This window comes from Nuphar pumila, chromosome 4, assembly GCF_984573655.1.
Source record: "Nuphar pumila chromosome 4, dmNupPumi1.hap1.1, whole genome shotgun sequence".
NCBI classification, from domain to species: Eukaryota; Viridiplantae; Streptophyta; class Magnoliopsida; order Nymphaeales; family Nymphaeaceae; genus Nuphar; species Nuphar pumila.
This window is the reverse complement of record NC_143252.1, coordinates 4,693,565-4,721,222: the sequence shown is the minus strand read 5'-3', so window position 1 is coordinate 4,721,222 and position 27,658 is coordinate 4,693,565. Positions and strand designations below refer to the sequence as shown.

At 37.5% G+C, this 27,658-nt stretch overlaps 2 protein-coding genes across 4 annotated transcripts; one reads left to right on the top strand and one right to left on the bottom strand.

The window, feature by feature from the left end:
• Positions 1–375: 375 nt before the first annotated feature.
• On the bottom strand, positions 376–27,365 carry LOC149839131 (kinesin-like protein KIN-13A). Of its 2 annotated transcripts, none has more exons than XM_090002305.1 (13): positions 26,909–27,351; positions 26,325–26,554; positions 25,553–25,774; positions 23,277–23,462; positions 23,055–23,159; positions 21,522–21,599; positions 21,336–21,417; positions 20,863–21,025; positions 15,660–15,956; positions 15,154–15,372; positions 14,487–15,078; positions 14,303–14,368; positions 376–572 (listed from the first exon to the last, which is right to left on the bottom strand). In XM_090002305.1, exons 2-13 carry the CDS (start codon positions 26,499–26,501, stop codon positions 522–524), a joined length of 2,238 nt encoding a protein of 745 aa, XP_089858431.1. In that variant the 5' UTR covers positions 26,502–26,554; positions 26,909–27,351; the 3' UTR covers positions 376–521. The 2 variants fall into 2 exon arrangements, with proteins under 2 accessions (XP_089858431.1, XP_089858430.1); XM_090002304.1 differs by lacking the exon at positions 376–572 and adding an exon at positions 13,094–13,492 and having other exon boundaries at positions 26,909–27,365.
• On the top strand, positions 2,988–9,795 carry LOC149839132 (uncharacterized). 2 transcript variants are annotated; one of them, XM_090004006.1, is made up of 9 exons: positions 2,988–4,102; positions 5,844–5,923; positions 6,032–6,125; positions 6,226–6,324; positions 7,737–7,829; positions 7,929–8,048; positions 8,478–8,581; positions 9,017–9,089; positions 9,203–9,795. In XM_090004006.1, exons 1-9 carry the CDS (start codon positions 3,107–3,109, stop codon positions 9,263–9,265), a joined length of 1,722 nt encoding a protein of 573 aa, XP_089860132.1. In that variant the 5' UTR covers positions 2,988–3,106; the 3' UTR covers positions 9,266–9,795. The 2 variants fall into 2 exon arrangements, with proteins under 2 accessions (XP_089860132.1, XP_089860131.1); XM_090004005.1 differs by lacking the exons at positions 9,017–9,089; positions 9,203–9,795 and having other exon boundaries at positions 8,478–8,863.
• Positions 27,366–27,658: the final 293 nt, after the last annotated feature.

The window sequence follows — 27,658 nt, the reverse complement described above, 5'->3', positions numbered from 1 at the left end:
GCTACAGCTTCAGTCGATTCACACACAGACGGTTTGATACAAAATATAATTAGGGAAGACTTCTCTGCTTGTACAATCATCAGCATTGCTCATAGAATCCCCAGTCATGGACTGTGATAGGGTTCTGGTCATCGATGCAGGTAATGTTCTGAAGTCTTTTGTTAATATATTTAAGCATACCGCGATTAAACCAGTCAAAAAACAAAGGCTAGATCATTCAGAAAAGCATCCCCTTGATGCAACTTAAAGATATTTAGATCCTTGTTTTCTTACAGCTTGTTTATCGTATGATTGTCATGAACCCAAAACTAAAATTGCAATTTGTTTGCGCAGGACTGATTAAGGAATTTGATAAGCCATCTCGTTTATTGGAAAGGCCATCACTCTTCGGGGCACTTGTTCAGGAGTACGCTAATCGGTCATCAGGCCTATAAGCAACTGTCATGCTGGTTTCAAATTTGGCTTTGATGGTGATTAACTGGTGATGCTGCTTCTGTTGAATTCCCAGCAGGGACTAGCTTTCAAGCATGCAATGTCATGAATCTCTGTGAACGATGGTTGTCGGGTTTTATCTGCAAAAGAAGGAAAAAAAACAATAACCTAATAGTCAATCTCAATTGAGAATGATAATACACCAAAAGAACATCAATTTTTATATTGAAGTTGTCGTGAGTACTAACAATAAGATTCTGGTATAATATGGAGTTTAACGCTTACATGTCTCATCAACAATATGGCTCTTAGCAGGTAGAGCTTTACAGTTTGTTATACTTGTGTTGCAGAAGTGTATCCTAAGTGCATTGTATTAAATCTATTAGACGCATTGTTTCTATGCAATTCCAATGAGCTTGAACTGTCCTTATCATTGATATTGAGCATTCTTTTACTGTGAACTGCTATTAAGTTTTTATTGACTGCACTTCAATCAGCAACTCCCTGACAAGTATGACGGTTAATTCTTGAGCAACAATCTCACTGTCACTGACTAGATTGAACCAATCAATCAAATGTTAATTCATATATAATCTGTGAACATTGCTTGAAAATGGTTTTTGTGTTTAGAAAGAAAATGATCCAAATGCTCTTAAAACTTAAAAGTTCTTACTCAATTTAAAGTCCTCACAAAACGCAAGGACAGACCAGTAGCATTAAAAACTCCAGAGTATGGTTTGATCCAATGTTATCATAATCAAATTGAATCAGTCAAAACGATTCACTTCATGGTCGAATCGAGCCATAAAATTGGCAGATTCAACCCCAAATCAGAAAAATCAGTTTGAATAGGCCCCTTTGACGACATTTGCTCGTGCCAACTTGCCATGCACGGCATGTTGGCATCTGTCTGAGGTTCTCACATATAAATATATGAAGGTTTTAGTTTTTAGTAAGAGCTTAGTGATTACAAAGTGCATGTGTTCTTTACCACATAACCATGTCACAAGGACAGACACAAACCATGATTTTGGTATGAGTTCAAGCTGCGAGTTTGTAATTCTTTTGAGAAAATAAGACACAAAGGCACAGTTCTTTTCATTATTTAGTTGGTTAACTTTTTAATATTTAATGTATACAACTGTATTTATGATTAAAAACGATAGAGAAAACTATTAAAACTATCAAAGAATAATAAAATATTGTTTTATAATTGGCATGTTCGTGTCGTGTCCGTAGACCTAATCCAAAAATGCCGTGTCCTGTGCCCTAGCCGCATTAAAAAATTTCTAAACCGGGTTCAACTCTACCTCACCAGAAACTTCTTGGTTACAGATCGGGTTTCGGTTCTATTTCTCAAAATTCAGAATCTGACTCAGAAAAATGATCCGATATGTTTGCACCTCAGCAATCGATGCTCATTCCTGGGCCCAATCCAGCTCGTGGGACCCGAGGGTCCGCTGCTATGCCATAGGGACACGCCATTTTGGTGTCGTGTCCATAGTGACATAAGTGGGCGTGTTCAAACGCGTGGACACGGACAATAATGGTGCAGTGAATATTTCGATATTATTAATATTTGTTAACGTTTTTAGTGTTATTTGAATAAAATTCATTTTTAATATTAAAATCTCAAAAAAATATTTTTGTTTATTAAAAATGTAAACAATTCTATCTTATTTTCCAAAAAATGTTCGCACTTGCGAATCGAACCGCGCCACGTATCTTTGTTTCATAAGCCTGATGTGGAAGACCCGATCCAAAACAAAGGGTCCGACTGGACAATCGGGTCGGGTAAGTCGTCGTATATATATATACATGACCCATCCAATGAGAAGACGACCCGTTTCTCTCTCTCTCTCTCGTTACTTTACCTTCTCCTTGTGCGGGCAGAAGAAACCCTCGATTCGATCCGGAGTCGCCACTCGATTATCCGGAATTATCTTGTTTTTTTATCTCTATGAAGTGTTTATCCGACGAAATCTCAATTTATCCCATTAGTTCATTGGTTTTAGTGCGTTTCCTTTTCGCGGAATTTCCTTTTTCTGGTTTTTGCTTGACCCGCGGATTCTAGGGTTCTCTGCCGGTGGGAATCGGAGGGTGTTTGTTTGTGGAACGAGGTCAGTGTGCATCGATTGGCTATCTCTGATAATTTCTGAGATATCGGTTTCCTTTTTTTAAGTGTTTCCGCTGTTCGTTATTCGTTCTATTGTTGGGTGTGTCTAATGCTTCAAAAAAAAAAATGCTTCGCCGATAGTTTTGAAAAACCCTAATTTTCTTTCCTTTGGTCGATTGGGTTTTGAATTTCAGTTTTGTTTCTGTTTGGTGTTTTGGAAATCTAAGAATTGGGTGTGCGTGCTTTTAATCCCATCTTATGATTTTTAGGGTGCATTTCAACTATTAGTTCATCATTATTTTGAAAGCCCTAGTGTTTTCTTATCCTTATCCTTCTATCATATATTCGTTCGATTTCTTGGGTTTAGATTGCGTCGAATTGGGTTGGAATCGAAACAGATCTTGCTTAATTCTTTGAGAGCATGTTGGGTTGGGTGAATTGGGTGGGGTTTTGATCAGTTCGTATTGGTTTGAGTGAATTGGGTGGAGTTGGGATTCTATGACAATTATCAGATGGGGGGAACTTATGGGAATTATGTGGTGGTAGAGCGTATTGAGAATGGGTGCATTAACAGATAGTAGGAAGCGAGTCCTTCGCTCTTGCTTATTCTCATGCTTTGGAAAAGGTGAGAATGGGTGTCCCCCACGTTGTTCTGACTCAGGAGTTTTCGAGGATTTAATGCCTGCAAAGAAGCCAAAGATTGCGCCCACACGACTTGTTTCAGAGCCCGTTGCGGCAGCTCAATCTTCGCAGCCATCGTTTGTGACGAATACAATTGGCTCGAGAATAACCCCGTTGCCACCACCACCTCGGCTGCCCCGTGAGGTTCATGGTCCCCAAAGATCACTGAAGTATATGACACATACAAGTTTCTCCTCGCAGCAGCGGGGAGGAGAAAGCAAAGAAGGCAGAGGAAGTGATGTTATTTCTTCTGATATTAAAGAGAATTATATGGTCAGGGAAGGTTGGTTAGTGGAAACTAGGACAAATGCACTTCTGTTCATGCGTGCAACAGGAAAAGATAAGGCTGTGTTTGGTGATTCTGGCCGATGTTCAAAAAGTGTGGTTGCCAGATCAGACACGGGGATTTCTTCTTCTTCACTCTCAGTTTCTGAAGATATGCTTACTGAAGGTTTGGATGTCGAAGAATATAGAAGAATGGTTGATGGTCGATCAGGTGATTCAAGTAGTGGCGCCAGTATTCATATTCATATGCCCCAGAAGTCCCTCGACGCCTCCGCTCGTACACCTCATAAGTCTCTTGATGTCTCTGTGGTGAACCTAGATGACTATTCTCAACCTACTCCGGAAGTATCTGTTTTGACAACCTTGCACAATAAGATTGATGTGGCTGAAAACATGGAAACACGAGCGGCAAGCAGTATAGTAGTTGTTGAGCAGGGATGGAAGAAACCTGCTTACAAAGGGTTGCAGGAATCTATAGATAAAAACCGGGAGCCAGCATTACGCAATCTCGACCTTCAAATTAAATTAACTGAAGCAAAGTTTGCAGCTCTTGGCCTCATCAGGAAGCAGAACAAACCTGTAGAGGAGGTAAAAGCTTTTTATTATCTATTTCATTTGAGTTGGTATTATTTCTGTCACATGCAAGAAGCTTTTTTATTTATGCTTTAACCATATATTCTCTCTCTCTTATGTTCTAATCATTTTGACATGGTTGAACATATAGTTGCATTGGTGGAAGCTTTTAGCAAAGATGATTTTCTACTTTGGAAATGATTTAGGTGAAAGAATGGTGTGAACCCGTTTAGCAGAAAAAAAAATGGATGTGAATGTAGGATTATAAGTACATCTTCTAGAAGAGTCCCTATATATATACGTTAGTGTCACCAATATCGACAATATTTTCAAAATATCTCCAGGAACAAAAATATCACAATAATTTTTGTATTTTTTGTTTCTTTTTGTATTTTAAAAGCTTATCAAAGTTATTTCCTTATACTTTGCTTAGACTACCTATTATTTTCTTATCCTTATTATTTTTCATATATTTGTATTTTTAAAACTCCCAAGATTTTCCAACTTTTGAAAATCGCTCCGAGAAATACCCTTGTCCCTTAAACGATGTATGTGACTATGATATATATATATATATATATATGGCATTGTGTTATCAGAAAAAATGAAAAGACTAATTACACTATTAGAGGCTCGTGGTCCACATCCAGTTTGATCATAACCTCCCTAATCCAGATAGTATTTTAGGAATACTTTTAAGGCGTCGGATAACATGACAATAAAATAAATTTAAATGAAGAATGACATCATAGAAGACTAAGATATCTTTGTTGTTTGACTTCTTCCTTAAACGGAGGTGTTCTCCAATAAAATGTTGCTCATGTTTGCATCTTGTGAGTTGCAAGGAATCTTCCATCTCCAATTGTTTGAACTGCACTGCAGTCTCTTCTATACTTTTGAGCAGCAAGGGAATTAAGGAGGTACTGATACTTCCTTCTTTCTTCTCTATCTATTGAAAGCCTAGGAGTGACCTCTGCACACGGATGTCATCCTTGCACCAACTAATTAAGTTTTTTGGCCAATTTACATTTATTCCTATGGAAATGCTGAGCTTTCTTAAAAAGAACACTTTCAAGGAGGTCTTTAGGAAACCGATCAATTCATTGAGGCCACCTGTAAAAGAATCTGCTTATGCGCATATCATATATTACTGCATCTTTTTATGATTGCTAGTATCCATGCACTTTATCTGACATTTTAACTTTTAAGCTCATCTTACATGGACTACTTCAACCCCATCCTCTGGATATTGACAAGAGATAATGACCACTAGACTTGTCAGCTCTATGTAAACTACTTGGAACTTGTCAAAATTTGTATCCAAATTTTAAATAAGACAGAAAATGCGTAATGTATATCAATAACAAAAGACTACCTCACCTCCCTATGGCATTGCAATAAACCAGCAGAATTTGCAAAACTGTCAAGTTATCAAACCAAGATTCTAGACTCCCATCAGCTGTTAGCATGCAACATATATTTTTATTTTCACGTTCAGAAGTTGTTTTGTCTTGTAATTCAAGTCTTCTGCTTTTATACTGTTGCCTTTTCTTTTTTAAGTATTAGCCATTATTTCCCCTTTTTTAACTTAGTCAAGATAGCACGTCTTTATTCTTATATCTCATCTGTTATTTTTGGCACAATGTAACTTAGCGAAGATATCACGTCTTTATTCCATGACATTGATTCTGTTCTCCAACCCCCTTCCCTTGTTGCATGTCTTACGTATTCATCAACTTCAATCGCCCTGTTCTAGGATGAGTTTCACAAAGCTTTTGCTCCTCTTACTGCTGAGGAGGAAGAGGAGGTTGCAGTTGCTTTGAATGGTCCCAACAGGTATGCACATTTCACATGGCTTTTCAGTGGGTGAAATAGCAGCTGAAGTTTGAACTTGGAGGCATTTGGTACCATTGAAATAACTATTGGCGAGTGTGAATTATTCAGGCGGGAAGTCTTGGTCATGCATGAGAATTCCAATATTGAGATTACTAGAAACATCTTGCAGTGCTTGCTACCCGGTGCATGGTTGAATGATGAGGTCTGTGTTCATGAATTCCTTCAAAATTAAATTTTAGTTGAGCATTTTGATATTCTGACTAAACCAAACTCATCTGATCTGTATTCTCTTTATTGTGTAGGTCATCAATTTGTACCTTGAATTGTTGAAAGAAAGGGAGATCCGAAATCCGAATCTGTTTTTGCGGTGTCATTTTTTCAACACATTTTTTTATAAAAAGGTTTGGTCATATAATCTGATGCACTTTATTATAGTAATATCCAACTACTATTATGTGATCATATGTTTTCTATAATGTTTTGATGTTATTTCTCTGCAATAATCAGGAGCTGCTCAGTCACAATCTTTTCTCCTGGTTGAGCTCCGACATTGATTTCCTTTGAGTTCATTCATCTTCAAGAATCATTATCTTATGGACAAGAACATATTTCTTCCTATGTAGTTGTTTGCAGTTTAATGTTTTTGAAACATCATTTGAGGCATGCCATCATTAATGTGGCATGCAAGCTTTTGTAGTGATGACCAGACATGCAAAACTACATTAGGATTCTTTGTGAAACATATCCTGTTTGAATTACCATCAAGAAAAAAGTTTTTTTCTTCATGCAGGGTTGGTTGAAGGGTTGCATTGATTTTTGAGGAGACTGTCCTTGCAGAAAGTCACTCCTATATTTTAGTTGCACAAGTGGTGCCTATGGAAATTTTGCCCATTTCCATGGAGTAAGCATCCCTCAGTGAAGAAACTTGAAGAATTTTTAAAGTGAAAAATAAAAAGGAGAGAAAAGTTGGATATGGAAAGGCAGCATTAACCTTTTAAACTTGCATACGAATATTGCTTCAATATTATGATATTATTTCAAAATTTACTAGCCTCTTTACTGTAAAAAAAAATTGAACTTTTCATGTTATTCAAAATGTGTGGTTCATTGTCACACTGATCTGTACTAGTTTGGAGGTGAACTCCAAATCAGTCATGAAGCTAAAACAGATCTGGAACCGCTTAGAAGAGAACTAACTGCAAGAAAGGCATTAGTAGATTTACAGCATGAATAGGATCTAGGTGCCTTGATCAATTGGTGCAGCAACTCAAGAAAAACAACCATGAAGCTTTCAGGAGTAATGTTCCTTTTGATCAGGGATCCTCATTCCGTACTTTTGAAAAGCAACTTCACTTTGTTCTCATGCCCTTGGAATTTTTTAGGTGTGGGGGCATGCGACAGGAAGCATTATAAGTCTATCAAGCGTGACCAAGTCACCCGAACCCTTGAAAAAACTCTGCAATCTAGGAGTTCTGATTCCTTTGTGACAATATGCTGAGTATCTTTCATTATCACTGATGATGTTTGTATAAAAAATGAAAATCAAATTTGTCACAACTGTTTTTCTGACGAAGCTAGTGAAAGAAGAAACAACTTGGGGTGTTCCTAATAAATTAGGAGAATAGAAATGCAACGTTTAAATCTCAGTTTACCAAAGACAACTGAGCATGAAATTTCTTTTGTATATTGGAACATATGGCATTGTTAAGCAACCAATACTTCAGAGCTCAACTATGGTGCCCATTTTTATGTCTGATTTTGCTCAGTAGTTTAGTTCATATGATCAGCATGTTATGTTATGTTTCCTATGCAGATGACTGTTGGAAAGAACGGTTATGATTTCAAAGCAGTCAGAAGATGGACAACCCATAAGAAGATAGGGTACGACCTTATTGAGTGTGACAAAGTAAAGTTGTTTCACCCTTTCTAATTCTGTTGTCTTTGTTTTAACATTTGTAGCTTTTTATTTTCTTTGGCATTACAAATGAAGTTTATGTTTGTGCAGATTTTTGTCCCCATACATAAGGAGATACATTGGTGCCTGGCAGTAATAAATGTAAGAGACAAGAAATTCCAGTATCTTGATTCACTTGGAGGCATGAATACCCAAGTTTTAAAAGTACTGGTATGTTCAATTGATCTTCCCATTCCTTGATTGTGAGTGTGTGTGGGTGAGTGAGGTGTCTGTGTTGCATAGCACAATGGGCTTCAAGTATTTGGCTTCGGGCTGCATTTCAGGCCTGTGCCATCTTGGCTCTGAACTACATGAATGCAATGGGTAATTAGGCCACGCTTGGGCTCACATGTGTGTGTGCACTGGGCCCAACCGATTACATATGAAAATGGGCCCGGTTTTGGGCATTTGACTGATTGGAGCAAGCCTAGATGTTAAGTGATGTGAACTACTTGTGTCATTGTGCACTCACTTGACTGGGTTTTCATTGAAATCAGCAGCTTATTGATGTTGTTTTGTTCTTGTACTAAGTTATCAATTTGCAATTGCTTGAAGCAGCATCCTCCTTTTGACAGCCTTTTTTTTTTTCATATGTGGCAGTCCAGATACCTTGCGGATGAGGTGAAGGATAAGAGTGATAAGGTCATGGACTTCACTTCATGGGAGCAAGAATTTGTGGTTGACCTGCCTGAACAGCACAATGGGTATGACTTCTGTGCTTTGTGGTGGTTTATGTGTTTGAAGAACACCTCCATTGCATTTGGTTTGCCAACAGGTTCTGTACCGGACATGGTCACCATATTGCATGTTTTAGTTATCTTTTATCGGGCATGTATCTCTGTGATGGCTGGACTCTAGGTTGGCCTATTTGAAGGCTAGAGGGGGATTTTGGGCACAAGGCTATGCCCTAAAGCCTGGCAGGTAATCAGGCTAGGTGGGATTCCAAGTTTTTAGCAACTGGGCCAGGTTTGTTCTTGTTTTTCTCTGGCTCTTGCATATCCATTGTGAGTACAGCCCCAATCCGTGAGAGAGAGAGAGAGAGAGAGAGAGAGAGATTCATGTCGGGTCAAGTGTATTTATTTATTGGGTTCATTGGGTAACACATGTAGGCTGCTTTTCTAAGAGAGGTTTATTGACAGATGGGATTGTGGCATGTTCATGATCAAGTATGCAGATTTCTATAGCCGAGGCATGACTCTCTCCTTCAGCCAGGTAAATCTTTAAATATTACATCCTCCAGATTTTACAGTTTATTTTCTGTAATATTCAGTTACATTTACACATGAAGCAAGTAATCTCTTCTGCTTTTGGATTTTGCTCCACAGGAACACATGCCTTATTTCAGGAAGAGAACAGCCAAGGAGATTCTTCATTTGAGGGCTGACTGATCCTTTATGGAATTCAAGTTGTGATTTGCTCTGTTCACCTGCTCATTCAGCGCTCTTAGGAAGATTACTGCTGTGGTTTAGCAATACAAGAGATTTTTTTCATGAGATTGCTTGACCAACTGCAGCAAGCAGCTATTGCAGGTTAGTTTGTGGCTGGGAATATGGTACATTCATCTTGGATTATGACAGGCCAGGTTGCTCCCTCATGCATGCCATGTACACCACTGTTATCAGGCAGCCATGATTGGTTGCTGGCTTTTACCATATCGTATTATGGTGCAACTACGGGGCATTATCACCTGCATCCCCAGCGGATATGTGATGTGGTTTCAAATTTTGGTCATTGGCAGCGAAACTATGTCTTGATTTGGCAGGAAAGACTTTTGGCAACGTTGCAAAGCCAGCTATTTCTGCCCTGTGCATGAGCTTGAGCTGTACAAAATCTTCATGAGATGTTTTTTTTCCCTACTCTATACATCTGAATACTTCAGGAGAGAGATTGTTATATATAAATGCTAATCCCTACTGTATAAGGATCATCGTGCACTTGGCAATGGGTGATCTACAGCCCCGCTGTTTTTTGTTCTGATTTGTTTACCATCGTCATTTTTGTTAATGTCATCTAGTTTTAAATGGAATTCATGCTTATATCGTTTCGCTGGTAATATTAGAAATTTGTAGACTTGCTGTTAAAACTGGTGAATGCTAAGACATTGAGAACATGAAAGGTTTGGAACCTATTAGCATTCTCTAATTTGAAACAACCAAAAAATTGTAAACATCTTTCAAAACCGCAGGTACTCTTCTGACATGGAAAACAAAATAGGGGGCGAAAAAACAAAGAGCACTTCAAGTTGTACACTCGGGCCACATGGATTTCCTTTTAATTACACGTCATTGGTCAAGCAAATTTCTGCCAATCGTTCTGTTCAAAAGAATTTTTAGCATGTCGTTTGAATAGTTTAGAAAAAGAAAAGAGATGCCAACCACTTGTTTGAAATAGTAGGGTATGTTTGATGGCTTGTTCAGGGTTGGACAAAATGAACAAAAAGAACTTCTGTTCGTTTTGTAACAACGGTTTCAAGTCCAACGTTTGTTTGGACCGTACTCAAATGCTATGTTCCAAATGTCCGTTGTTTGATGATGATGTGAGGACAACTTGGACAGTCATGGATAATGAGTCAAATAACTTTATTTTGGATTGTATGACCCGATCCGTCTACCATTTTACGTGTTTTAACAAATTTATTATGGTTTTTTGCTCGGATATGGATTCAATTACGAAATTATATTTAAAAATCATGATTTTTTGTCACGAATATGGATTTGGAATTAGATTTTTGCTCTAAATATAGACCTTGAATGACATTTTTGCCCTGAATATGGACTTTGCTCCAAATAAGGATCTCAAATTAGATATTTGCCCCGAATATGGATCTTGAATTGGATTTTTGCCTCGAATATGGATCTTGAATTGGATAACGTGAAAAGAGTGAAAAGGAAAAAGTTATGGCTTAACGTCACTGTACAGTCGCCATAGCCGGGGTCGCCCCCATGGACAGCAGTGTGGTTGTGATTTGTGAAGGTGTTGAGTTGAAGACACCTTATCAAACTTTGTTGATGCGCGAGTTTGTCCATAGCTTTAAGAGGTGGGTTAGAAATAAATTGTTCTGTGCATGTCTTGAAGCTGAATCTAGCATCTAATTGAATTTAACAATCTCAACTAATCTAAAGCAGATTGAAAGATTCAAGATTAGATGGTTTAAAAACAATAAGATCATAGATGGGATAAAAAAACACCTGTATGAAACTTGAAATGTTGATACCTTCACAAGAAAGAGCTAACAAGGACTCAATATACATTTTACATAGAAAAATGTAAATACTCTTCCCACAAACTGGTCATTCAAGCTGGAACTAATCTTGTTAGTAGGTGTAGATAATGAAAGAAAAGGACCAACCGAGGCAAACAAAGGAATTCAATGTTTCACGCTAAAAACCAATATCATGTGCAAATATGATGACTAGATCAATGAAACACTTTGGTGAGAAGAAGAGGTTTTTAGGTTCTGCTTAATGTAGATATAACTTGTTGCAATCGTTGTATAGGTTGATCTGCATGAAAAAATAACATGGTTTAGCATTGGTCAACAAAAAATAACTTGTGATTCCACCTTAAGTTTGTGTCCTCATTGCAAATTCTTTATATGATAAGCTTAGCATTGGTCATCTTACAATTTCATCATTTGAATGCAATACTGCATTTTGTATGTCTGCTCATCACCAATTCATGGTATTTCCTAGTTCAACTGCATTGAATCATCTAATAAAATATACAATTTTTGTTTGGCTTGGTTACAGTCTCATATTGCACCAAATGAAAGGAACAATAGAAAAAGAAACAAGCTTTAATAAACAAAAAACTATTTAGACAGAAGTTTGGAAAATTTGCCATTAATGTCAGAACCACAGTTTTTTTTTTCTGCTGCTTCGATCATATAATGCAAGACAGATGATCCATCCAAATTTTCACAATTTTTTATTTTCTCTCATCTAATAAACACAAAAAATCATTGATCCTCTTCTATTCCCCTGCTTCAGAGTGATCAATTGCTTCTTATTTTGCACCAACCAATTTTTTTGAACCCTCAATCTGATTCTTGCCAATTCAGTAATTACATAAGCAATCCCATTCTATATGTTATAAAATCTCCTCCCATGAGACTGAGAATGAACATTTTTTCTCTCTTATCATTAATATCAACATTCTTCGAGAACTCTCTAATCTTCAACCCCATCAAATTTTTGGGAACCAACATTCACCTAATCAATCAATTAACACCAACTAACATCCCAATCTCCATTTTTCCTTCAAAAATAATTGTTTCTCCACTACCCATTTGGTAAAACCATCAACCAACCACCACCATCTTTGAATTAACCAATACCCAACATCATAAATCTAAAAAACAATAAACACCATCGATTCTCATCTACAATCTCAATCGCATCAATCTTTTCTATGGGGCATTGCAATCCTTATAGAAGAAAGAGAGGGGAAGACCCTTACTGTGGTTTTCCTCTTGTGGGTGTCTCTTATACAATGGAGGAAGGAGGAGCATACCAGCTAGAGTTTAAGGCGAGAGAGAGGGGAAAGGATGCACCTGGTGCGGTGGGGAAGGAACATAACAATGGTGGGGAAGGATCTCGGATGCATCAAGATGCGGGTGAAGGAGCACGGTGACGATGGATGCGAGATCGACGACGACGGTGAGTTTGAAGCAGGAAAGGAGAGAGAGAGAGACGCATTGACGAGCGGCATGCCCATCAATGCATTTTTTTTCGTTCCCTTCATTCCTGTTCATTCTACAACAGGGGGAAGGTGGATCGAAAATCACATATTATTATGGACACGGCAGACACACGAAACGCCATCCACCACATCCGACATTTGTTGAAAATTGCTATTTCCAGCAAGATTTCCATCCGAATCCCACTGAGAACGACACATCAAACATACTCGTATATTCGAAATAGTATGCTTTTATTATCCCCTCTCAATTACCAAGAGTTCTCAAAGTAGACAGTCTAGCTCATGAATCAATTGTTGAACTATACGAGTAAGGATGTTCAAAGGTTCAGATTTTGACATAACAAATCTCATCAGGGGCTGTTGCACTGGTGTATACATACTTTTTTTTTTTTGGACAGAAAGCTGGGGTTAGGCAGACCCCTACCAGTTACACAACTATACCCTTTGGGGTTCGAACTTGCAACATCCCAACACAAGGTGACATGCACTAACTGCTCCTGCCAGACAAGCAGAGCCCCCGTTGGTTGGTGTATGCATACTTTATATTGAGAAAACATAGAACTTGATCATCTCAAACAAAGGCCAGAAGATGCATGAAGACTCAAATGATACATATGCATCATCAGGCAACAAGAACAATTAACATTATCACAAAGGGAACAAGGGCAATTGGACAAAGAAAAGCTATCAGATTGCCCAGAATTTTAACGATCAGACTCCACAAAAAACAACTATCGAGGTACTTTCTTTCGGCTGAGTATCTCCTGCTCTTTTAGTCGATGTTGAAACCTTGCCAGGCGTGCCTGGAGGCTAACCAGACCTGCTGCTTTTCTAGACAGCACGAAGCTTAACTGATTCACATAGTTTTCGATAAGACTTCCTGGTTGGTCCACTTCTGCTAATAGCTTCATCTCCTGTATCCAGACTAAGACCAGTAAGTAAATGTGGTTTGATGCTTAGGTCTCAAACTATGATGAAAGTAAAACAAGAGCTTCAGACTCTGTACATCAAACTGAACCATGGTCAACACTCAACAATGGTATATAATTTTTCCTTTCAAAAAGCAATGGTACATATTTCACGATCACTTCAGGACATGTTCTTGAATTTGCAAGATTCAACAAACACTAGTGCCTAGATATTTTACTAACCAGATGTTTCTGGCACAACCTAAAGTAAGAATAAACACACACGCCCGTACACATGCATGCACACACACACAACATTCACCAGTCAGACAAGTTCTACAGTTGGATACTATTTAGAGAAGATGACTGAGTATGGGAACTTATAAAACCATAGTTCTCAACAGGGTGGATCTTTTTTTGGTGTTAGGGTCAAAGTAAGGTCCCTATTCGTCATTTTCCCTTGCAATTATGCATGCACTAGTCATCCTAAAGTGGAAAGGGGGCTAATAGAGCAGGTCCATTTTCAAATCAGACGCATAGCATTTCAAAATCATAGCTCCCTTTTTCATGGTATATGATAATCTGCAGGATCAGACAACATACAAGGCTAAGCAAGAACGTAACAGCAAAGCAAAACTGAAACTACAGAAACTGGATAACATAGATGTAGGCAAGAGCTATGCATCAACACCCAAATCAAACGGAAATGAACAATATCAAAATAGCTAACAGTAACAACATAAAAGCAGCATGAACAATATTAAGCATCAAACTCCCAAAATAAATTCACAGAAAGAAGCCAAGCTAAAAACTTACTTCACGAACTATCTCCATGGTATCTTCAATTTCTTTTCTATGAGCAGATATTAGAGCCTCTTCTTCCTAAATAGGTCAATATAGTAAGAGATGGTACCAGAGAACAGTGAAATGCAAGGACAAAAATATCAATCTGGCAACTAAAACACCAAAATGAGTTTTCAGCACCAAAAACAGGCTTTACCTCTAGCAGTGCATTGATCTCTGCATCCTGACCTCTAGGGTCTTTATCGTATTGCTTTGCTGTGGTATTATTTGAATTAGAATCATACTGTTGTTGCTGTTTATAACTCATGGATGGAACGTCTGCCCGAGCATCTTTTCTAGGCCAGTTGCTTTGTTTTTCAGGTTTATCTTCCCTTGTAACCTTTCGACGAGGCGGAGAAACCTTTTGTACTCTCTCCTCCTCCACAGTGTCTTTGTTAACTGAGGAATAATGTCTATTGCTGGCAACCGAACCACCAAAAGCCTCCCTGGCATCAGGCCTATCCCTGTCCATGGAATCAGATGGTAGTCCACCTTCCTCCCTTACATTAAGGGCATAGTTCGGTGGCAAGCTGGAAGAATATCTATCAAGATCTACATTAGGGTAATAGAAGCTCTCTGCTGCCCTTCTTCCTGTTTCAACTGTTTTCACATCTTGATTTTGGTCGTAAAGATCATCAGCATCATTGGAAACGAGAATTGGTGATGCTGATGAAGAATCTTTGCCAGTAGACAAAGAATTAGAAGATTGCTCTTTCTTAGAATTACCTCCCTTTGAGAGGCTCTTAACCCTGACAGATCATCAAGAAAGATTATTACCAACATACAAATTAATCTGAATTCTCTACAAGAAAAGTACAACTTACCTATCTGCATATCGGAGCGTATTCAGTGTGTGCTCACAAGAACCAGCATTTGGAGATATACAAGAAATCATTACAGTCCTTGAATTTCCAACAAAAGAATCACGAAGCACCTCCGTGAGCTTGCTTCCTCGAAATGGAATATGGATTTGATCATTGTCAAGTGCACGAATACACTCCTTCAGGGCCAAGAGACTCTTATTAATCTCTGCTCCCTCAATCCTGCAGCATGTATAGGGATGATATATCATGATTAGTAATACCAATTACCAACTCTGTTCACCTAGGAACTAACATGTTCCATTTCTTTCTTTTTTCTGACAACAGTTGGTTCCACTTCTATATCCAAGTGCAGTTACCCTTAGAAAGTATATAAAGTGTACTGCAGTGATGAATCAGTATTTCAATAGATATTGTAAATTAATATTTACAGTTTCATGCATAAGTTTTTGAAAAATCTCTATCTAGAACCCTTTTGCTTTATTAATATTTCACAGTATCATATGCACCTTGTTTGGCGATCATTGTCTGTTGTGTCAGCACCACGCTCACTACCAGCAAGGTCAATAAAAGAAATCTTCCCTACAAGCTTTCCTCCCTTGGATTCATTTCCATGTCTTTTGATTGCAAGTTGCAATATAGCATGGGACCGTGAAGACTCCTCATTGGCTCCAGTAGAGCCGGTGCTTCTGGAAGCATTTCCTTTTTCAAAATATTCTCTAACAATCTGCACATCAGAGACTTCAAATTCCTGCAATCCAACGATACAAACTTGTTGCCTGCCATCTTCCCTCATGCACAACTTTCTAGAGAAAAGCACAAGGGCAAAAGTTATAGTTTATAAAAGTGTGTATAATATGCACAAAATCTATTCAACCAGTTAATTAGTCATTAAGACGGTGCATGCAAAAACTAAACCTCTCATGCAGATATCTTAAGTATCCATGTGAGAAGAAATTGCATAAATATTAAGCATCTTACAGTAAATATTTCAAATTCCTCAAGGGAAAGGCTGCAGTTTAGAGAACTGAAAAATAATATTGTACGAAAGCTCCACAACCACAACGCCCAACCACACACACACACAAAAAACCAACCCCGAGTTACTCATGTTTTGAATAGCATTCTCGAATAATCCAAATACCTGCTCAGCACATACTTTCCAATGAAGGGATTCAATTTTAGTTTAAAGAATGAAAAACTAAATATTTCTAGAAGTATATATCTTGGAAAGTTTTCTTAAGTACAAAGGAGTTGCCATGTAGAGAGAGGCCTGATATAACGATTGTGATGGTAGATGGTAGAGAAGCAAATTGAGGAGAAGCATTATCTAATATCTCCATTTTAACCTTGTTAAAAATGTATATATATGCATTGTATATATGTATGTGCATTATATATATATATATATATATATATATATATATATATATTACAATGTAACTAGGTTAGAACTAGGTTTTTTCCTTTTGTTTTTTTCTAGTTTCTTTTGGACTAGTCAACACAAAGTTGACTAGTCAAAAGAGACGTTGGGACAGGCCCAACAGCTCCAAATAGAGCCGTTGGACCTGCTCCAACATCTCTCTAGAGACTCTCCCTTGTGTATATAAATAGGGGATGACTGCCCTTCTAATGTATGCTTCTTGCATGTGTTGAGATCAATAAATTTTTTTTTTCTCTCATTATTTTCCCTTGAGTGGGTGTTGGTGTGTGAACCTGTTTGTGGTTCTTTATGTGTTCATTTTGGTGCTTTGGTGTAAATCCTTGAGTGTCCATTTTGTTGATTTGGTGAACATCTTTAGAAAACCTTGTTTCCTTTCATGGTATCAAAGCTTGGAGATCAAGCTGATTTTTTGGTGCATTGTGAAGTGAATCACTTAAGATTTAGAAGAGTTAAAGCCTCTTTTGCAAAATTCATTTATGTGCCTGTGAGATTATGGTGCTCACTTTGTGGTGAAGTGCTTGTGTGTTGATACTCTTCATTAAAGGAGATTTCTTGTTGGTGGAGTACTCGGGTCCCATGTTTGATTAAGTTATACTTATGTTGGATTTCAGTCTTATCTAACTAACATAACTTTATTTGTTAAGATTTCTTCTGTATATATTATTATTATTATTATTATCATTTACGTGAACGAGATGATCATCACAGGAGGTGATAAACAGGGAGTTGACACATTAAAAGACTTCTCAAAATACATTTTGAAATGACATTTAAGGTTTTTATTTCTTGGTATAGAAGTCGCTTATTCATCTAGAGGTTATTTGATGACTCAATCTAAATTTGTTTTAGATATTGTTATCAGGTCTGGTATCTCAGATAATAAGAAGGTTGACACCTATGTCACAGGGACTCTCCAACTAGGTGTCGCACCCGCACCCGCACCCGATGCGGTCAACCTGACCCTGAGTATAGTCAACACACCAGGGTCATTTATGTCCAACTTTTGAACTTTAAATATATATATATATATATATATATATATATAATTTTTTAGATTTTTGTTGCACCCCCGCACCCAAGTTTTTTTAAAGTGTTGCACCCCCACACCCGCACCCATGTGACATAGGTTGACACTCTCGAAGTTGTAAATATCAAAATAAAGATTAATGATGGGGAACCACTTGAAAATCCAACACCATACAGACAACTTATCGAGACACTGTCATATCCAAGGTTACCAAAAGCACCATAGGGCATGGGGAAGCATGAACCATGACGCTTCCGAAACGTGCTGGAAAGCGCCAAAAAATTGAGAAGTGCGTTTCCCGTTTAGGGGAAGCTCGCTTCTCCTAATTTTTCCATTTTTTTTGTGTTTTTATTTTTATTTTTCTTTCTTTTTTCTCTTTTTTTACTTTCCACTTGCTTCTAGTTTGCTTCTTAGGTCGCTTCCAAGACGATTCTTGGTTCGGTTCTAAGTTGTTCCACGCTTTTCGCTTCCCGCTTTCCGAATTGCTTTCCGCTCTTGCTTCCCCGATCAACAACTCTGGTCATATCACTCAATTACGAGACCTAACATTGCACATGCAATTCACACAACGAGCCAGTTTAAGCATGCTCTCACCACTGTCCATATGAGAGCAATTCTGTGTATTATTATTAGATATATTAAAACTTCTATTTTTTAGAACTTTTCTTGTCTACTTCTTTATCTTTATATTTAATTTCTTATCGTGATGGTGACTGAATAGGTGATCCCAATAATTGACATTCAACCCACTAGTTTTTGTGTGTTTTTAAGTGACTCGCTGATTTTATGAAGGTGTAAGAAGCATCAAAAGGCCTCTCTTTTTTCAATTGAAGCAGAATACCGAGTCATGGTTATAACCACTATGAAAATAGTTTGGCTACGAAGATTGTTGGCTGACATGAGAGTCTAGATTAAAAGAGCATCAAGGATGTGTTATGATAACAAAAGTTACATCTACATTGCCAGCAACCGAACCTTTCATGAACACACCAAGCATATTGAGATGGATTGTCAATATGTACAAGAGGAGTATCTACATGGCACTATCAATATTCCCTATGTTACCTCAAAATATCAATTGACGGATTTTTTCACCAAGCCTCTCGCTGCTCCTAGATTTTTCTTCCTATTATACAAACTTTCGGTTATCCAACAGTAAGTTTGAGGGGAGAGTGTTAAAAATGTATATATATATATAGGTTAGAACTTGGTTTTTTCCTTTTGTTTTTTTCAAGTTTCTTTTGGACTAGTCAACACAAAGTTGACTAGTCAAAAGAGACATTGGGACATGCCCAACGACTCCAAATAGATTTGTTGGACCTGCTCCAAAGTCTCTCTAGAGACTCTCCCTTGTGTACATAAATAGGGGACTCCCCTTCTAATGTATGCTTCTTGCATGTGTTGAGATCAATAAAATATTATTTTTTATCTCTTATTCTTGTCTCTTGAATGGGTGTTTGTGTGTGAACCTATTTGTGGTTCTTTGTGTGTTCATTTTGGTGCTTTGGTGGAACTCTTTGAGTGTGAACATCTTTGGAAAACCTTGTTTCCTTTCAAACCTTACATAGATGCAAGCCCAGAATTCAAAAACACTATTTGTGTCTACAGTTAGAATAAATGGAGTTATGGGATGATGAAGGGGAACAATCTCTTCTAAAAATGGCATACAAACATCAACCAATTGATCGAACTCCAAAAACTCTATGCAGCATACCCCAGGTGACTGACAAATATGGACTTTCATTCATGGCTACAAATTGGATGTCCTCTAGATGCCAAAATACAGGCTCTAAAATACAACTCTCCGGGAGTAAATGATGAAACTCAAGACTTGTCAAATGCAAGCCCAACTCAATGCTCAATTACTTAAAATAGGAAAAGCAACTCCTTATCAAATGCATATCTATTTGACCTAATTAAACTATAAAAATTAGACATGCTAACTTTATTAGGGAATCTCTAATTCCATTTAATTTACCCCCAGGGTACCACCCAACACTACAGGTTATCAACTCATCCAGTCTAATCTTGTCCCAACTCAAGAAGGACCAATTTCATCTTTCACCAGGCAAGCCATAGTGACTTCTTTCACCAGGGAAGCCATTATAACCTCATACCAGTTGTAAAACATTGTGCTGGCAATAATGTTACCTAGAGATAGCGACCAAAGTAGTTCATTTCAATATGAGCACAGAATTGGTTATCTGTGCTATAACTTAGGCTTAGAGACAATGCTGTAAAAATTTAAAGCTTAAACTCATTAGGGTTGGTAAATGAACCAAGCTGCTGATAGATCAGCTTTGTTTGGCTTGATAATGAGCTCGCTCAGGCTCATAAAATAGGTTCATCAAGCTTAAATGAGCCCACTTTATGATCACGTCATCTCTAATCAACCACGCCTGAACAAGGGCTGCTCATCTTCATTTCTTTGTTGTAGGCTCACCAAACAAGAAAATACATAAGTGCAACATGCATAAATACATTTGTGCATGCGTGCATGTGTATGTGGTTATACAATACATACATAGCATTGTGTGTAAGAGTTTACTTCGTGTGGCTTATCCTTCTTAAAATAAGCATATTTTCATTTAAATGAGCTGGCTCTGCCTCAGCTTGAGCTTAGAGACAGAGCGCAAGCTCAAGCTTGTATTCGTCCAAGAATGAACCTAAGGCAAATTCAGCTCGTTCAGCATGCCTACCAGTGCTAGAACCAAAAGCTCTATTGATCTTCCCAAAAAGATGTCAGAATTCAGAAATAAATCAGAAGTACAAGAAAGATTATTTATTTGTTTGACTTGGTCCACATTCAGTTACATGTAAGCAAACAAAAAGTGCTTGTTCTAATAAAATTTTCCAAAAGTAAATTCATATTTCTTTTCATTGGATGTGTGTGCTATTGCACACATGGAATCTGTGCAGCTAAGTTAAGAGATTGAAATTGTACCATCGCAGACACAAGATACATAAGTCTACAAATATCTACAGACAAAAGAAGAAAAATGATACCAAGGTCAATAATTGTAGGAGCAGCAGTAGCAATGGTAGAAACAAGGAACTGGTGATAAAATAAGATGTAAACATAAATTTCACATAAATAGGAAATACATTAAGACAACGTCTGCATGCAAATTTAGCAAATGGTGCAGTATTTGTCAAAAACAGTCTGTCTTATCAGTTCTCTTGTTTTTGGCTTTACCAGTAAGACTAGGGTTATAGAAGCAAAAGCAGCCACAAAACTAACCTTCTGTCACTGAGAAGATCAAAGAGTTTTCCACCATATATCTCAAAAAAACTGAGCCACAATCTGAAATTCTGATTACGGTATACTGGCTGATGCAGTAACCTAACAATGTCCTCAGAAGCTTTAAGAGGCAAAGGTTGCATGGTGTATGTCTTACCACTACCTGGAGAAACAGAAAAAAAAAGGAGGTATTTAACGCCATACACACAAAATAATTGGAGTAAAATATGCTTCAAATGAACAATAGCAGGTATTCCAGATCCCAGAAAAAGTTTACAAATGACATAATGAACTTATAACAGATAAATAAATATGTAAGTAAGGCCCATTCAACATCAGAAACAATTAGAGCATGAACGATAAAAATAAAATTTAATAGCAATTATTAGTCATAGTTCGAATATTTATCCTGTATAAAGCACACAGCATAGCTCAAGATGTAATGGAACAATATTTAGCAACTCTTTCTTTACCTGTTTGACCATATGCAAAGCATGTTGCTTTTGTACGCTCAAAAATAGTGGGGATGATTGGCTCCACTGTCACACGATATACCTGGGCCAAAGGTCAAAGATACTCAAAACATCAAATAAACATAATCAATGCTGCCAAGCAACAACCTGCGATAGACAGGTCAAATTTAGGCTGATAGCTATTACCTCTTCATTAGTTACATACTCATCCAAAACAGCATCAAAACAAAATTCATGCTTCTCCACGTATGCTGTCAAGTCCACCTTTACACATCAAGAACAGTCATCAATCAGTACTTCACACCAAGGAGGAAAAGAGTCGGAGGTAGATGTTTCAACATTATAACTTATACCACCATGGTTTCCACTTTCCTACTCTCAAAAAAATATCGCCCATTCAACATCTACTTTATTAGTTCTGTCATAGTTGCAAGAGCCAGAGGGGACAAAGAAAGGCATGATCCATGACTAAAAATTAGGTCACCAAAACTTTCACAATTAAAAATGTGGACTTTAGTATTATCTAATATCAGAATGAATGAAGTAAGCACTGTGAATTGAAGTACAACGGCAAGAGAAACTCACATTAACGAGAACAAGTCTTCAACTTCAATGCTTGTGAAGCATCAGATTATAACAAGATCCTAATAATGATTGCATCTTGATTTGGGTATACCAATGGTATACTTTTATTGTGATCAAGGCTTGAAAATCTACTCATTTATGTGTGACTTGTGACTTAGCTATATACAGACATCCACACACACACACACGGACATACTTTTGTTCTTGTTTGAAAAGGAAAATGATTATATTGTGTGTATTTTCATAATAACGTTGCATTATTTTCATACTGTGATCTTTGTATTCTCAAAATTGGATTTTAATTTTTTGTGATATTTTGGATTTTTAATTATTGTCAAAAAGGCCTTCAAAAGGTTGGTTGAAGAAGAAAAGTATTTAGGTCTGTGGATGCATCCACGAAGATAGGTGAGAACTGAGAAGCAAGATGTTTGGTTAGGGTTGACCGTTCAACTCTCACCACGTATACAAATGGTGTATCAATGGTCTTAGAGTACGTGTACAATAAATACAAGATTAATGAGTCATCATTATTTGTTTGGCAATGTTGCATATCAATTCCTTAATGACTTCTTGCTGTCCAGGTCATATTTAAATCTTGTGACAAAAAAGAAAAATCCCTTTACATCTCACATCAAACATCAAAACCATAGCATTAATATCACCAGATTTTCAATTCCCCATTAAGATCCCAAAACCAGCTTATTACTTGCAAAAGACACCAGACTCATAATATAGAACAATGTATGAGGAGACTTTTGAGTTGCAGCACATTGCAATTCAATCGATAAAAGAAAAAAATTGATAGCAAAAGGATGCACCAGGAATTTTGATTTATAATTGAAAGAGATTTTATATATCATGCACCATGCTGTTACTATTTCTCCAAACCTAAATTAAAAGAAACCATAAACAAATTCTGACATATAAGTACAAATTATGATGGGCCATGCACAAAGCAACCTGGTTCAGACTTCTCAAGCAGCTTTATTATATAATAGAATAGTAGAATACATAACATGCATAATACGAAATTGCTAAATAATGTGTTCAATCATCATCAATTTTTTAAAACATACCCAAGAAATGTAACAGAAACATTAAGCAGGAAACCAAATAAAACAAACAACATCAAACCTTTAGCTTCGGCTCATGAACAGTTAAGCATGAATTGTCAGACACTGTAACAATATCATCCTCTTTTCTAGCAATCTCCTTTTTGTTCAAAGGCCTTTTGCGAACCTGGCATTTATGATAGCATATATGCCATGTTTAAAGAAAAATCACTAAATCCACAATTCTTAACAGAATAATCAAGATATGAAAACAAACAGATTGTAATAAATACAATTATCATACCACAACTTTAATCTTGGCAATGTTTCCCTCCTTAGTATTGTTATCTTTTTCGTTGCTTGATAATCTGATAGAAGCATCAGTTTGTCCCTTTTGGGGCTTGCTAAGCATAGAATCAAAATCATTATCAAAACACCTTGTGGCGGCAGGCATAAAGGGTGATGTCTCAAAAGGTTCAGATATCACATGCTGCCAAGTGAAGGAAACAATGTTATAAACATCTAGCCTTTTCGAGGAAATAACACCACCTGTTTCAGTAACCAAAGCATCTCATGCAATGATGCAATCAATCAACCCAAAAGTTAAGCCCTTAGAATTGGTGGCCCCAATCTAACTACTTATTACCATTATCATCAGAATAAATTATGGCATAAACCATGACAAAAAAAATCAAATTCAGCACCAAGACCATTGAAGAGTATATTTTTCATAAAAAGATTGATATCGCCACTGTAAAACAAAATCTGAATGATAGCAGCTATATGGAGGTAAAATAGAAGGAAAAGGAAAACATCAAGTTCATAATTCTAGCAACCACCAAAGAGACCCAAATCAAGAAAACAAATCCCTTGGTACATGAGCCTGTCTTAAATTGGTTATTGCATAGCCATCAAAGAAGAAATGTCATAATGCACCAGAACACAAAAAGAAAATAAAGTGCAACCAACTTATGTGCAAGTGCTCCCTTAAGACTTAAACATGAATAAGAACCCCAATGTTGACAGGATATTATTCAAGTGCATATACTGCTACTCAGAAAAGCTAAACACTTGATTGAAAAATCTTAAGAAAAAACAACTACAATAAAAGTTTTCTTCCCTATATGTACAACATCCATCCAACAATTTGGCAAAGCATAAAACAACTTGGAAGAAATGTGGGAATGGAATTTATCAAAAAAATTCAAAAAGTTGGTTTTGCTGATACAATTGTCAGTAAATCATAAGAAAATATTTTTTAAATAAAAGAAATTTGAAGGTTCTCATTTTCTTACTTTGCTACAACATCACCAAAATAAGTCAAGATATTGGCATGAATATTTTAGTGTTTGCAGTAAACAAAATCCAAGTTTTGGATTTCTTCTAAATAAATTGACAAGAATGCATACTTTCATCTACATTTGTTACCATGGTTCAAATGTTTCAGGCAACTAGTATTAATTTCTTTTCTTAACCATGTCACATAATGCCACTAAATAAATAAAAATGAAACTTTTAAGTATGGATTTCGTAATTATCCACTAGATGGAAATGCACTAAGAAATATACATTCCTCAAATTTAGGCAATGACTTCCAAGCTGTTATTCAAAGTCGAGCAAGGTGAACGAATAGTCAACTCATAGTAGACTTGGGGACCTCTGCTGACTAGTCAACCTACCTTGGCCAATTAGCAAGCAGAAGAAACCAAGGTTGACTGGTAAAACGAGCTTGATGGTTTTACATTATTAGATGAATTTCAAATATCCTTTTCACACATAGAGATCACTGTCACGTTTCCCATGCCCACTGCTTGTTACTATGCAGTTCCTAGAATTTTGAAACTGGCCACTCCAATCTAAATCTGCAAAAACCCTTGCAATGCAAAGTAAATGTCAAACTATAAAGTTTAGCTGCATTATGTACATCAATTAACGACAAAAAAGAACAAGCAACCTCATCAACACAAAGTGGCTGTGGACCAAGCGAGTTCCAAGCAGATCATCTCAACAAGTTTCATCAAAGTGAATCATTGGTGCCAGATGATGCAGAGTGCATAGACGGTTTCAATAAGCAAAATCATCCAAAGTTATTCTTGGGAACCTTCAATATTTTGTTTCCAGCATTTTCCACGTTGCACATATATTCAATAATCTCAAACATGTCTCCAAAATATTGTACAACCAATTTCAGATTGCTCCATGGTCCTACCAAGGGGTGCAAAGATAATATATAAAGGACAACAAAATAATTATTCTTCAGGCTTCAAGTGTTGATATTAACTTTGTGGAAAATATCCCGCACGAATTTTCCTAGGACCTCTAGTAACAGAAAGAAAAAAGTATAGTACAGGCAGTGAGCCTAGATATAACTACACAATAAGAACGGGTATGAATAGTGTATTTTTAAAACTGTCAACCAAATATGTTCTGCACAATGAGCTTAATTTAAATGAGAAATAGCTACCCATCTCGGCTTCTCACTGACAAAAAAACTGTACCATACCAGTAAGATTACCAACTTTCTAATCCTAAGGCAAAACTGCAAAACCATGCAATCTATCCAACTGGCTAATCGCATACCTCTGAAAGCAATTCTGTGTCGTCCATTGCATGCAGATCCAAGAGCCCAGCTCCAAACTCCCCTCGCAGCTCGGTAGAGTAAAATCCATCCATTGAGGAAGCCACTCCTAAGCTTGATGTAGTTGGTGTATAAGGCTCAGATACATTGTCACCGTTCAGATTCAAATTCCTTAAAAACTTATACAGTCTCTGCTTTTCTTCCACAGATTGTGCTCCATATCCCTGAGAATACAATGTTGCAGATTGGATGCAATCAACAATTTGCTTGCACGGAATAAAAACAAATAGAAATTAGCTAGAAACGGAAAATGGTAAAGATGATATCACAAATATCCAAATACAAATTAATTAACATTCAATAATCAAAATCTACATTCCACTCCGATGCTATACAGAAACTCAAGTTCAGTTTTAACTCCAAACCCAACAGACAAAAAACTCCATTTCAACTGTGTAATTCTCCAAGCTACAAGCATGCAACCATTGGTTCAATAATTCTATCTATACTAAGTGTCTTAAGAAACACCTGTTTTTTGCGGAATTGATATGCGCATGCGGACATGCTTAATGTGTCCCTACCATATCAATATTGCATATCTCCGTATAATTTTGTTCCATTGCATGCACAAAAATGGATGGGACCACATCAATCAACAAAATGCATAATCAAGAGCCCATCTACGCCTCTTTGTTTCAAAGAAGAAAGAAACCTCTGCGTCACGAAACGCAATCACCAACCAAAGAAACCAGACAGAATGGAAAAAGAAGAAACCTGCATAAGAAGATTAGGTAGCGTCCGATGATCGATACCCGTCGAAGCCAGCGGGGAAGCGAGATGCTGCAGACCCGCGGACTGCAGCCAGCGTGCCATTACCGCGTCCCCGGAATCGCTCGTCGTCCCCACCTGGTCATACAGAGCTGCATTGCTCTGATGCATCTGGCCACCCATGTGGCGCTGGGTTCGGCGTTGGGGCGCCAATTTCAGCAGCACAAATCCACACCCTGAACCCACCAAGATCAAACACCAAAAGAAATCACAACCCAATATCCAAAAATCAACGAGAATCTCTACCGATCGACGATAAGCGTCTAAATTGTGCCCAAATTTGCACGATGTGTTTACCCGCTGTATTGCTCGAAAGGAGGAGAAATTAAACAACAAAATCGATTTTTCCGAATCATAAAACAAACCATCTAAACCCTCAAATATCAGAACTCATCACGCTAGAAGAAAACCAGCAATAGGAAAACGATCGGCCACGAAGAAACACTCTAAATTATTAGAGGAAAAAAGGTGGGGAACAAATCGCCAAATAATTCCTGAAAGAACGAAGCGGGCGGGCAGAGAGAACTCACGATCGCGAGGACGAATCGAGCGATACGCATCCGAAGATCGTGAGATTTAGATTGGATAGAGAGATCGGTGGGCGGCGGAGAGGATCGGAAGCGATGGGGGTTCTCTGGGTGGGTATGCCGCCCTTAATTCGTCTAAGAGGCAGCGGGATCGGCGAAGAGATGAGGGTGGTGGAGGAAGGGCGCGACTCTCTCTTTATTTCCGGCGAGGGTCCCCGAGATCTGAGACACCCCGCCCGCTCCCATCCGACCCTCCGCCCGCCCGACGCAGATCTGGGCGAGCACCCAAGAGACAGAGACCCCAACTCCTCTCTCTCTCTCTCTCTCTCAGGAAGCAAAAGCAAGCAAGAAGAAGAAGAAGGAAGAAGGTAGATGATGGATGGTGGTAGAGAGAGAGAGAGAGAGAAGCAGAGGAAGATGATGGCAAGGGCTGCACGCGTGAGTACAACTCTACCCTTTTGGTTGCACTCCCTTTATTTTAAAAAAAACGGCATTTTTAGAAAAATGCTTATTTTTTATTTTTTTAACTTTCCATTTTCTTATAAAGCGATAATGTTATTTTTTTAATAATTAGTATTTTTTAAATATAATGGACCTATCTTTTAAGTTAAAGATGAAAATGGATCCATGTCTTAGTTTGAGTTTGGATCTAGATCGGATAGGATCTGGTCTACTTGCTAGAACATGACTGTAGCAAAATCTCATTCTCCGGAAAATCTAATAATATATTGAAAAATGTGATCTTTCTAAATA

Excerpts from the sequence above, each read along its gene's own strand:
- LOC149839132 (XM_090004005.1), top strand. The coding sequence starts at position 3,107 with ATGGGTGCATTAACAGATAGTAGGAAGCGAGTCCTTCGCTCTTGCTTA. Across the intron at positions 4,103-5,843 it reads AGAACAAACCTGTAGAGGAG|GATGAGTTTCACAAAGCTTT; the intron begins GTAAAAGCTTTT and ends GCCCTGTTCTAG. Across the intron at positions 8,049-8,477 it reads CCCAAGTTTTAAAAGTACTG|TCCAGATACCTTGCGGATGA; the intron begins GTATGTTCAATT and ends CATATGTGGCAG.
- LOC149839131 (XM_090002304.1), bottom strand. The coding sequence starts at position 26,501 with ATGGGTGGCCAGATGCATCAGAGCAATGCAGCTCTGTATGACCAGGTG. Across the intron at positions 21,600-23,054 it reads TTCATGAGCCGAAGCTAAAG|GTGGACTTGACAGCATACGT; the intron begins GTTTGATGTTGT and ends TGATGTGTAAAG. Across the intron at positions 21,418-21,521 it reads AGTATGTAACTAATGAAGAG|GTATATCGTGTGACAGTGGA; the intron begins GTAATAGCTATC and ends CCTTTGGCCCAG.